At 36.1% G+C, this 13,265-nt stretch overlaps 1 protein-coding gene across 3 annotated transcripts in view; it reads right to left on the bottom strand.

Annotated features, from left to right (window-relative positions):
* Positions 1 to 3,360, bottom strand: part of LOC106880912 (SLAIN motif-containing protein 2) — a 99,836-nt gene extending 96,476 nt beyond the window's left edge. For 2 of the 3 annotated variants that reach the window (XM_014931079.2, XM_014931077.2), the window contains exon 1: positions 2,635 to 3,360. In XM_014931079.2, the coding sequence (XP_014786565.1) occupies positions 2,635 to 3,005 (371 nt within the window). In that variant the 5' untranslated portion in view covers positions 3,006 to 3,360. The remainder of the gene's footprint in view (positions 1 to 2,634) is intronic. The other variant, XM_014931078.2, reaches the window with a different exon arrangement.
* Between the last annotated feature and the right edge of the window lie 9,905 nt (positions 3,361 to 13,265).

Below are 13,265 nucleotides of genomic sequence, written 5' to 3' on the forward strand. Positions count from 1 at the left end.
ATATATATATATATATATATATATATATATATATATATACATACATAGACGCGCGCACATACAAGCACATCCATGCGGACATATATACACACATTTACATCCATACATACACGCACACGTGTGTTTTGTGTGTGCATGTAACGTATGCGTTAGTGCGATGCGTCTGGGGATACAAAGATAAACATGTTGACAATATAGTTGCACATTTAAAGCCTCTGTTTCTGCTGTTGATACATTGATGGGCGTGTGGGGGTGGGGGAGGACAGGGCGTAAGAGCATCCAGATAATCCGCGCATCTAATTATTGGTTTTTGATTCAGAGAACGTCCACTACTTTCTACCAGAAAAGCGAAACTTCTTTGTGTGTATGTACACACACACACACGTTCAATTATATCTGCTATGCTTCTTACATTCCTGTATAGACATTAATGTATATAGGACACATAACTTAATGAAGTGCTCATAAAGTCGCTACTCAAAAATCGAAGCAGTCACACACATACAGATATGCATGGAACATATTTGTGCGCGCGCACACATACAGATTATAGATATATATATATATATATATATATATATACATACATATATACACACACAGATAGATAGATAGATAGATAGATAGATAGAGAGAGAGAGAGAGAGATAGATAGATAGATAGATAGATAGATAGAGATAAATATATATATATATATAATGGTGAACACTGTGGTTTATGACGATTGTAAACACTTTGTATGTACAATATGTGTGCGAACATAAAAAGGGAAAACAGCTCAATGTACATTTCGACTTTTTTTAAAGCTCTCATCAGCTGCTGTGAATCTTTCGTGTATCTACAAATACATTGCTTATAAACCTACTAATATTGGAAGTTAAACTGGGTAGCCCAAACTGTTTACAATCACCCTAAGTGTTGGTTTGAAAAAAAACATGTTCTATAATACATTATTGTAACGAAACCTTGTTAATCAACCATATCCCGTGAAGAGGACAGCCTCTCCGTTGGACATCTTGCTATCCAAATAAAGTCTACATTATTGAGTTGAGTCCTCAACTGAACTATAGTCTTCGCAGCTCTATACCAGACAAATACACACACACACAGTCCGATGAAAGCTACATTGCCGATTCTTTGAAGTAACCGTTAACCTTTTTCGTTGTAAAAATTAATCAAATATGTAACTCTACAGAAGAATATTTAGAGATCCTTCAGTTTAATATGTGACTATTTTTATAATTCATACATAAAAAAAAACATAAGTGCATGCATTCTCCTTCACACCCAATCATTGACTGTTAAAATTCCGAACGTCACTAGCCATGCCTACTTCTCCCACCACTTGTTTAGCCACAGGCTAGCTGTAATCAAAAGATAAACCAGTTGTAATCATCTCATCTTTTTTGATTTTACAGTGTACCTCAGACCATCGTTTCTAATGCAGCTATATTTCCAGACGGTTGAGTATGTTGAAGGAGAGTTGGCTGCTATTTCCAGCAGGCCGGATGACCGCATAGAGATTCCCTACTATACTGTATCGTCCGCGATCTTTTTCTCGACTCTTGTGGCTAATAAACTGTCATCAGCATTATCAATGTTGTTATTTATTATCATTTATCAAATACATCTTTTTGAATTACTTGTGATCCTTTCTTGGCAATGACATTCGTTAATTCCGTGTAACTCTTCTCACAGGCAGGACCTAAACATTGTGACCACAGGTGACTAAATACACTACCAATGACACACAATCGGGAAATGACCTCAGCAAAACTACTTCGTACTAGCTATCCATAAGAGCCTGTCATATCAAACATTTTACAGGTTCTGTCCATGTAGTTATCTCCCTAAATTTAACACATCCACATAGTAGGCTCGAAGTCATGGATTCGTTAGTGCCCCTCATTTCTCCATCTGCATATCTACACACATATAGAGAGATGTAAACTCTCTCTCTCTCTCTCTCTATATATATATATATATATATACATACACACACACACACTCACATACGAACAAATTACATACACATATACACAGACACACGTACACATACTCCATTGCAACAGTTTCATGAAAAGAAAGCCACTAAAGCTACGAAAGATCGCAACTACGATCGTTTCTATAGAGGCTGGAAAGCTGTGAATGCTTTTTGTTGCAATTAAAATTTTTTTTTTTTAGGGAATACTAATCAAGATTAAACATCAATACATATGTTTGAGTGTGTGAAACCACACTGACACACACTTCACCATTAGCATGGATCATGTGAACACGCAAGTATTTATATATACGTATGTATATATAAATACGTCTAATAACGGTATACTCTGTTATTAGCATACGCAATAGTATTAAGTAGAAAGTGTGTATCTTCTACAAAATTACATTTAGCATTCACCTCGAAAAAAATCATAAAATACATTGACAGTTTCCATCAACTCTACTGAAATGGTCCTCTTTGCAATCTTTATTTAGTTTTGGTGTCTTATTTTTACAGAAACTGTTGGTCTAGAGTGTGTATGTGTGTGTGTGTGTTATAAGGAATGTTCTTTCGTTTGTTTTGTGTATCCTCAGAAATTCTGGGGAACGTATTTATTCACAGAACTATTTAACAGGAATGACACTTACCAGGAGAATTCATCATCTTTGGACGAGATACTATTTACATCTATAATGTCCACATCGTCCTCTACAGTTTGATGGGTACTGTTATTATTGCTGCAGCTGTTGTTCTGATGTTGTTGGCTGTGATGGTTGTTGTGGTGATTATGTTGTTGGTGGTTGTGTTGGTGGCTATTATTATGGCCCGTCGAGCCATTGTGCTGGTTGAGCTTAGTATCCACATCACCGTTGTTTAGCTTCTGTTTACTCCGAAGCAGTTCGTTCTGTAGCTCAAGCCTCTTCACCAGTTCCTGCAGTTTACGTACCTCGGCTTGAGGGTCAACCAGGTTCGCCTCGACAGGACTGGCGGACGTTTCCTTCTTCGACACACTATTCATCTTCGAAGGCGGGGGCAAAAGACAAGGGCAACCTACTTAGAACAAACAGCCCCCTTGAAGGAAAAGAAAGGTATTTGACAACAAAAAGAAAGGTGTAGAAGGATAGAGGCAAAATGCTCTCCTTCCCGAAACAAAAATAAAAAAAAAAACTGACAAACCCCCCCGCGTGTGATGCCTATTTGTCGGACAACTGGGGTATGGATTTTAGATTACTGTTAATGTGAGTGAGGAAGTATGAAGTTAGTTAGATGTGTAGCGACACTAATTAGAAAGTAAAATAAGGTTTCATTAAATAGAAACTGCAGCAGACTGAGGTAAAAAAAACTAAATGACAATCGCCCCTCCTGACAGGAAGGTTTTCATTGCGCATGCGCCTAGATTTCATCGCTGTCAACGATTTCCTGTAGCTTTTAGTTTTGCTTTGCCTTCACATGGTAGCTGATTGTTGTTTCTTTGGAAAATAATATTTGAAGTAAAATAATTAAACACTCAGACATTGAAAATAACAAAGCTACTTTGAATATTTAGCAAATGTTTCAAGTGAATTAAGTGATGACAACGAAGTAGTCGATATATGTGTGTGTGTAAAGTTATTTTTCTCTAGATATATTTATCCCTTTGCGCATATGGTCTATTATATTTATTCATTTACTTGTTAACACTATACTATGCCTAATGTATTTGTCTACTGACGAGAAATAACATTCTAAGTTTATTCGAAACAGAGAAAGTGAAATAAGTGATTATATATATATATTATTCCTTTCTTCGTTCTTAGTATATTTAGATGTTTCCGACTTTGCTGTGACAAAAATTGTAGAACACCGAACTAAAAGCATTTTATTTAGCTTCAGTCCTCTTAAATTCATTTTCAAACTCGACTTGCCACTTATTTTTACTGAATCAGTATATTAAGAGTCAGTTAAATACTAGTTAAGTACTAGGTTCAATGCAAATGACACCACTTCCACCACCTCCACAAAAATGTCTTGAGTCTTCTGTATTTGAAATGAAATTTAGGCCGTTCTTTTACATATCTCTGACTGTGCAGTGACAGAAATGGCAGGGTATCGGTCTTAATGCTTTCCAACCCTTCAGACATATACTAGAGTAATATCGATTTCCCCTTGTACCAACGAAAGAATGCTGAATATTTATATATGGTTCAAGAAAAACCCAATTACTAGACTAGAATGGAGAAGAGAATGTGCATGAAACGTTAATAAACATTAAATCATGTTTTAATTATGCAAATAAATTTTAGCCTCATCTTTTTGAAGTGGCTGTGATGATGTATTTTGATGATTCGGTTGAGTCAAATAAGAGTTTCGGTCTTTTCAAAGATCGTAACAGAAGGGTTTCTGAGTCTTGTTAAAAGACCTCTAAATCATAATTCACTTTCTCGTTTGTATTTAAACTGTCCCTACTCTTTGGTAATAGTCCTATAACTTTAAATGATATAGAACTACATAAAATAAAATAAATAAGGTAACCAGCAGAAACTAATTATCTGCTACGAAGGAAAGAGAGAGAGAGATGTTTACTCAGAATTACCTGACAATGAATATATATGGAATTAAAAGGGAAATTCTCAAAAGGTTGATAAAATTAGGTTAGAAGTAAAGTCTGTCGCATTTCAAGATGGGAAAGAAACAAATGTTTCTTTGATCTTGATATATCTAACCAGATAATGTTCCCCTCACGATAACATAATTCCATCTATCTGGCTAATTGTTCGTCCCTCAGATGCAAAATTCTTCAGGTTCTGGAGCAAAGAAACACTCAATAATTTTTGAATTTCACAAATAATAAGCTATTTTCCTTCTAAATAATGTTGCAATGATCTTAATTGATCATTGCCGTGTTGGAGGAAGTTGAAGGAAGTAAGGAAGATGAGGCAACACTTCTATATTTAGTGCCATAATCTTTTCCTGAGTGAATTGAGCAATATGTGGTCTTGTATTATCATGTAAGAGCAACTCTCCTTTACAAGTGTTTCAATGTTAGACTCTTTTTCTGCAAATTTTTGCGCAATGTCAGTTTTCCAACTGACAATACTTCGCATGAACCGTTTCATTTGAATGTATTAGGTTATCAAGTATGAAATTTGTAGTAAGGTATATGGTAAACTTTGACAGCTTCTCGTTTTGCGCCGTTATTATATTTTGATAATATTCTTTGTTAGAAAGCTGACACATCTATTTCTTTATTCCAACTCATTTTGCGCTTTATAAAGTATTTATAAATCGTTTTTTGCTGTTTTTGTTTAGAGAAGGATAAGTCAGAAATTCGTACAGTTTTGAATTATGAGTTCTTTTTTTGGAAATACAGCATCACAGACAGCTCGGAATATTAATGGAGTATTTCATTCTAATGTTATTACACGTTCTGGCAACTTTGACCTTACAAATGAGCAACGCGGTCGACTAGAAACAAAGGTGGATAATGACGAACTGAAAGCCACCATCGAGTTGGATCCATTTCAAAGTGTCCGTGAATTATCGTTGTTGTTTGGTGTTAGCAAACAAACAATATTGGCTCACTTAGTTCGAATCGGTAAAGTGAAAAAGTTGGAAAAGTGGGTTCCACATGAACTCAATGAAAATCAGAAACAGCAACGTTTGAAAGCCTGCATTATGCTACTTGCTCGTCACAAAAATGAATCATTCTTTGAATCAAATTCTAACATGTGATGAGAAATGGATCCAATACAACAACCGTAAACGTTCAGCACAATGGGTGGACAAAGACGAACCACCAAAACACAGTCCAAGAAGCAAAATTCATCAAAAGAAGCTGTTGGTGTGTGTTTGGTGCAGGTGTGATCCATTATGATTTCATTAAACCTGGCTCATCAATCACGGCCGAAGTATACTACAGCCAACTGTAGAGTACACACCAGCATTGTTTTAGACAGTGCAGAGTAGGTAGAGATCAAATTTTGTTTGAGAAGTCCGGGCCGGATCCGATCTGGAATCCAGAGGTTGCCAGCCACTGTAGTGTTAGACAGAAAAAAGTACGTCAACTTACAGAAATCTATTTCATTAGTTCTGAATGGCCGAGTAAATTGCTCTTTTTTCTTCTTTTTTGTTGTTGTTATTTTTCAATCACGTTTTTCTCTTTGAGTGTCACCTGTATCAATCTTACCGGTCTCAATAAACCTGCGAAGGCTGCAGCCACTTTTGGCTAATTCAAATAATAAAAGAATCGTCCAATTTTTACTCTAAGCCAGATTTCAATTTAGTGCCCATCGCAGGAAGGTTAATTGTATGCATGTCATAATTAAATGTTATCCTCTTATTATAATGAAAAACAAAAAAAAAAAAACCCCAATTCATTTGATGGAATTTAACATTCTCGACATCTATAATAATTCGTAAACTCCACAACCTTATAATTTATTCTAACGGGCCCAAAGCCATACGATGAAAGTTTATGAACAGGCGATTTTATTTGATCAATATTTAATATATCGGCTTCCTCGGAAATAAAATCAACCTCAGCAGGATTCAGACTCAGAGTGTAACCCAAGCGTAACTGAAATACTATCCGGCATTCTACAATTTCCTTCAATCCACTAGATTTCCTCTACATAACCTTAAAATAAAGTTCTAATTTCTTCGGGTTCAATCTTTATTTTCTAAACCAATGTGATAAGAGTAGGGAATTGAGTGCTACACGAGTTATCCCCCTTACAACTTAGTAACTTGTCTAATGTGGGATTGTCTCTTGAAAGAATGAATCAATAAGAAATCACCTCGAAGAGAGCGTGAAGATGCAAAGAATTGATTACGTCTGAGTCTCCCAACTCCTTTATACAGACACACACACACACACACATATATATATATATATATAGTATGATGAAGTAAAATATGGATAGGTGGTTGTTAATGGCTCCCAAATATTTTTTAAATGGTTGTACAGAACTGAGTATAAAAATATGTAATTAACCAAAAAATCAGGACAATAAGGAAAGCTAGAATTCATAGCAATTTTCCATAGATAGGTTTATATCCTGAAAGTTCCTAGTTTAATATCACAGATAAAAGAGAGGAAAATCCGAATAATTCTTCGTAGTATCCAGAGAGTCCACAGTCAATACGACAGTGGAGAATACTGGTAATTCTTTACAACTATTTCTTGGGTTGGATGCTCGGTAAGTTCAGTAGTGTACATTGTGGGTACATATACATGAAGTAGATTGGTATGTATGTATGTTAGAAGGCGCATTGCTCAGTGGTTAGAGCGTTGGACTCACAATCGTGAGGTAGTGAGTCTGATTTCCGGATTGGGCTGTGTTGTGTTTTTAAGCAAGACACTTTATTTTATGTTGCTCCAGTTCATTCGGCTGTAGAAATGAGTGGCGATGTCATTGGTGCCAAGCTATATCGGCCTTTGCCTTTCCCTTGGACAACATCGATGGCATGGAGAGCGTAGACTGGTATGCATGGGCGACTGGCGGTCTTCTGCAAACAACTTTGCTCGAACTTGTCTCCGAGGTTAACTTTCTAGGTACAATCCCATGGTTATTCATGGCCGAAGGGGGTCTTTTACCCGTGTGTGTGTGTTCGTTCTTCTCTTCTTTTTAATTTAAAATTAATTTTGACCGGCCACCTACTTGGTAGCAAGGTTGTAAAGGAAAGCATCTTGTTTTGTTCATCTTCGGATGGTCTTGCAGATTTTTACAGTCCCAGATATCGCAATTATTTGTGGTGTATGAATTAAGAACTTTTTCTCTCACCAAGAATCCAAGCTCAGCCATACTTCGCTTCAGACGAGTTGGTACGCATCCTGTTGCTCCAATAATAACAGATATAAAGCTGAAAGTGTATATATATATATATATATATATATATATTAATCCTGTTCAATCTCATTCTACATCTATTAATCGAGACATGAAATCTAATTGTAATAAGAAGAGTGATTTTAATTTTGATATAGATAATAACACAAAACATAGTTAGGCTTTTTACAGCGTAAGGGAGATAACCGTTATTTAAGCCCATTTGTCATTCTAAAGAACATCGTATTCCATTTAGAATGACAAATGGGCTTACAATTTGACTGGTGTTAGCAAAACTATTTGGTTTGTTATTCCGTATAGAAGGCAAATTAAATCTCATCTTCCTTTACAGTTCCATGAAGCGGTTAGTAAGAACTTTCCAAAAAATACTAGATATTATTCGATTATAAATTCTCATAGACTCAGAGTAGCATTTTCCAACACAAAAAATCTTTCGCAAATTATATCTACTCATAATATACACCTGTTAAATAAAAATTCATTTACTGAGAGTTCCAACATTAATTTAGTTAATACCAACCTTTCCCCTAATAATAATAACAACAAAGTTTTGATCTCTGAGGTCAACCCCAACAGAATTAGATTTATGTCTAATAATTCTAAGATTAAGAATTCTATATATCAGTGTAAAATTACTTCGGTACCGAAGTCCATTTTTATATCAGAACTTCTTCTCAGTTATCTAAAAGAATTTCCAATCATCATTCTACATTTAGAGATAGTAGTAAACGCAATAGCACAGGACTTAGTAAATTGATTTGGAATCTTAAAGATAATAAGAAATTTATCTTAGATTGGTTCATCCTGTCAACCTCTTTCCTTACGACAAAGGTAAAAAATTTTGTAACATTTGTAATTCTGAACTGCTCCACATTCTCTTCTCTAGGAATCCACTTGTAAACACGTATATAGAGCGTTCTTACCGATGTAAACATTGGCAGCAACACACCATTAGCTGATATAGGTGATTTGTACCAATCTATATAGTTTGAGTATTTAGTTCTTCTTTTACTCTACGTCCAATAGAGATATCTATTTTCTAGCCTTTGATAATTTATTTAACTCACATATCACTCTACATTTCTCCTTTATTAGTTCTCTCCTTATTGATTTATTTACCCCTTCTCTTCATATGCGCTACCTTTGACGTCATATCTACTAACGGTTTAAAAAAAATACTTAATAGCATTCTGTTCATCATTTACACAGTCATCACATTTGTTAAAATGTCTTATTGTTGAGTATGATTTTTCTTTCTTTCCCTGATGAGAAGATTACATTATTTTATACCATTTATTCCTTTGGAATAATAACCAATGTTGTCTTCGAAACATATGCTGGAAGTAAAAGAATTTGAATAACACCTGCGTTTAACTCCATTTATTTATTCATACTATACAAACTACTGCACATTAACCCAGTGTTTCTGCCTTTGAACAGGTTGCTACATTCTTGTTACTTGCGGGAATTTTGCTACCCTGGTAACTGTTTATTGAATTTTCCGTGTTAACTGTAAACAAAAGAAAATTCACTCATCCATTTACATGGGACGAGGAGAGGACTTTCGAAGAGAAAGAAATTCCTAAATTATTTTTTTGCTTGAGTGTAATAGACAAAAGTTTGAAAAAAACTTGCATTCATTATTTTTTTTGTTTAGTTTTTAAAAAGATCCCATGCATCATGGAGAGAGAGAGAGACAAATTCATAAATATGGTGTTGAATATGGTTTCACTATAGAAAAAGTTAAGGGCAATTTAGCTGTTGTTTTTAGCATGTCTCACGACCGTCTGATACCTGCCTTATTTGTTTAATAAGCAAGTTAACAATGAGTGTAGGAAGATCTTTATTGAATGTTTTAAGGTATAAGCCTCGTTAGGGGTAAGAAGAATGTTTTACAGTATAAAAAATGCGACAACGTACCTTTAAGGAGTTATTGGTGAACGACACCAAGAACAGGTATACATTCTTTCGTGTTATCAGGAACATAGGAGCGAAGATAAAGAATACGCACACCCGGTGTTTAGGGTTAGAGTTATAGGTTAGGGGTTAGGGTTTTGTTACGCCGAAAACGGTTGGTGTGCGTATTCTTTACCTGGGTATAGTCTTGCAACCTCCAAAAGAAACTTATGAAATCGCTGGGTTGGCGGTGAGATGGCCCGTATGAAAAATAACCGAACGACATATTGTTTCAAGTAGCTAGGTCTCATTCCGGGTCGAACAATACACTTTTGCAGGCTTCCCCATAAACGCTCAGTATTTTGAGTGTGAATAGAAAGGTATTTATATAAAATTCAATTGCAAGATATCCACTTTCCTCAAAGTTATGGGGGGAAAGGTCGGACCTTGTGAATTTTTTGAAAGTCCTCTCCTCACCCCCTCGGAAAGGATTTCCCCCCACAATTTTCTTTATAATCGTAATCTATGCCGTTTGAAAGGTATTTATATAAAATTTCATTAAAAAAAGACCATCTTCCTAAAAGTTATGAGGGAACTCCCCAGCCCCCAATTGGTTTGCGTGCATTTTTGTTTACATATTCGTTTCATACACATTTTTTAAATTCCCGTTGCACTAGTTTTTTTTTTCCGTGACGGGGTAATAAAGTAAACATTAACCAAAAATACTTCCTTTCTTTCTCACTCTATCATCCTCTCCATTCTGTAAACCATTCTTATTTCTTTATTGCCCACAAGGGGCTAAACATAGAGGGGACAAAGAAGGACAGACAAAGGGATTAAGTCGATTACATCGACCCCAGTGCGTAACTGGTACTTAATTTATCGACCCCGAAAGGATGAAAGGCAAAGTTGACCTCGGCGGAATTTGAACTGAGAACATAAAGACAGACGGAATACCGCTAAGCATTTTGCCCGGCGTGCTACCGTTTGTGCCAGCGCGCCGCCTTCTGTAAACCATTCTGTCTCGCGTTTACTGTTGTAACTATGTCTGGTATCAAAAATATTATTACAGCCACTTTCATTGTTTACAATCTTCTGTACCGCTGTATTTGTGTACATACACCGACGCAAACAAAAAGTTAGAACGGCTGAAGGGTCAAGCAAAAACGCTGTACCGGTGTATTTGTGTATCAGTAAATAACTATGTTGTAACGATTTCTGGTACCAAAAAATTATTACAACCACTTCAATTGTTTACAATCTTCTGTACCGGTGTATTTGTGTATCAGTAAATAACCATGGACCCGTTCGTACCTCGGTGTGAAATAATGTTTTTTTCGAGTGCATTCAACATAACTGACCTCCAAACCCGCCGCAAGCCACTTTTTTCCGGAAAAGAAAGAGAGGGAGGGGTCAAAAAATTATTTCGCAGCGAAATATCGGCGGGTTCTTTGTCGCAAATAGCTGTCACGTGGTAGTAGGGTGTATTAGAAAAAACAGCCAAATCTTTCCTTTTCAGGGGAAAGAAGCCCTTTACGTGTGATTTCGATGTCACGTTTGTTGAAGGTTTTTCTTTTCCAGATTATTTCGTTAATAACCTGGAAAAGTTAAACAAAATTCCGCGAAACAAAACCCCGTTGGTGGGAAACTCCGAGGTCCCCCCACACACTATCTTTTCTGGGAAAAAAAGTGGCTTGCGGCAGGTTTGGAGGCTAGGTGCTTTGCACGCACTCGAAAAAACTCGTGGAAAATGATCATTTCACACCGAGGTACGAGCGGGTCCTTTCCGAAATATTTACTTAATCTTGCCTAGAAGGAAGGTGTCAAATTACACTATAAGCAAAGAGTACTGTTCTCAGGCTATGAGTTTATAACCCGAGTGAAACCGGGTCCGTCTGCTTGTTGCTTATATAAATTGGTTTCATTGAGATGACGTGTAGAATTACCTCCCATGTATTAAAGACCTTACTAAACTATTTCATGGATCCGTTTCGTCTTCACTTCTAGAAATGGATTTTGGCGATTCTCAGATTCCTTGCAGATTTTATTGTTTCGTATTCTTTGGACAAAACAGTAATTCTGAAGGTAAACTAAAGGTCAGTTTGAACACAATCATTCTTTCAAGTTATTTGTTTACATCCGAACTAAGTCTGATCAAGTAGACCAATGACCAAATACGTTCCAGACATGACATTCCCGTTTTTTTTTTTTGTTGTATCTAATGTTATTTTATCCTACGCAACTTCTTTTTTAAAACCGTATGATGTAATCTGTAGGATGTTTAGGTTCTGTCTTCAGCTCTTTGAAACTTGACTGTTACGATTCAGGTCACGTGTAATAGAGGAAAACTTATAGTGATTTGTTGCGACCATTCTGTCTTTTATTGTGTTTTTTATGTATCTAATATGCACTTCATTTCTTTAACGAATAGAACCGTGATTTAGGTGTGTGTGCGGGTGGTTGATTTGGTAGCTACTTCTAGCGGATCGAGTGACTGTGTTGATGGTCCTGCTTCATTTTATGTGCATTTAACTCTTGTTATACTATACATATGAGGGATATATAATTGAATGATTCACAAAATATTACAGCATGATATATTCTAAAGAAAGCACATCACTTATTTTGACGCCGGAGAAATAAACTCTAGGGCAGCTTCTGTTTGGGTGATCTTTGAGTTAAAATCATCAGTTTCATTTTTATGATGTTTGTTTACTAAAATCATATCAACAAACACAAAGGCTAATTTCAGTTATTGTCGTTTAAGTTTTACATCATTTCAGACTACACAGAAGAATGACAAAAGTGCACGCGACAATCGACCGACACATTAATACCGTTATTTGCTGCAAGGTTACTAGTGGGCTGCTGCGGATTGGTGTTGATGTTATATTCTGTTCCTTTCTTTTTAACTTCCACTACTCTCAAACAGCCTGTTAGTTTTCACTATTCGTCCACTATATAAGATTCCATCGTGAAGTAAAATAACATTGTCAATTATTTCAATTTTTGTTTCATATTTTGTTATGGTTTGTATTGTTTTTTTCCTCGATGTATTAGAATTTGTTGTTGGTCACTTTTTTCGACTTTGTTGTTCTTTAACATAGAATAGAAATTTCAATAAAACAATACCATTTGAGAAAATTGAAACCCACGTGAAACGAATGTTATAAACTCGAAGATCGCTCCTGTCTGTTTTGTGCGTGTGTTTTCTATTACTTTACACCACTTTAATAAAGAATAGTTTCTCAACTAGGCACAATATCAAGAGTGCATAGATAACACTCTTGATATTGTTGTTGGCACTCCGTCGCTTACGACGTCAGGGTTCCAGTTGATCCGATCAACGGAACAGCCTGCTCGTGAAATTAACGTGCAAGTGGCTGAGCACTCCACAGACACGTGTACCCTTAACGTAGTTCTCGGGGATATTCAGTGTGACATGGCTGGCCCTGATGAATTACAGGCACAACAGAAACAGAAAGTAAGAGTGAGAGAAAGTTGTGGTGAAAGAGTACAGCAGGGTTCGCCACCCCACCCCCTGCCGGAGCCTC

Source organism: Octopus bimaculoides, chromosome 7 (genome assembly GCF_001194135.2).
Source record: "Octopus bimaculoides isolate UCB-OBI-ISO-001 chromosome 7, ASM119413v2, whole genome shotgun sequence".
Classification (NCBI taxonomy): domain Eukaryota; kingdom Metazoa; phylum Mollusca; class Cephalopoda; order Octopoda; family Octopodidae; genus Octopus; species Octopus bimaculoides.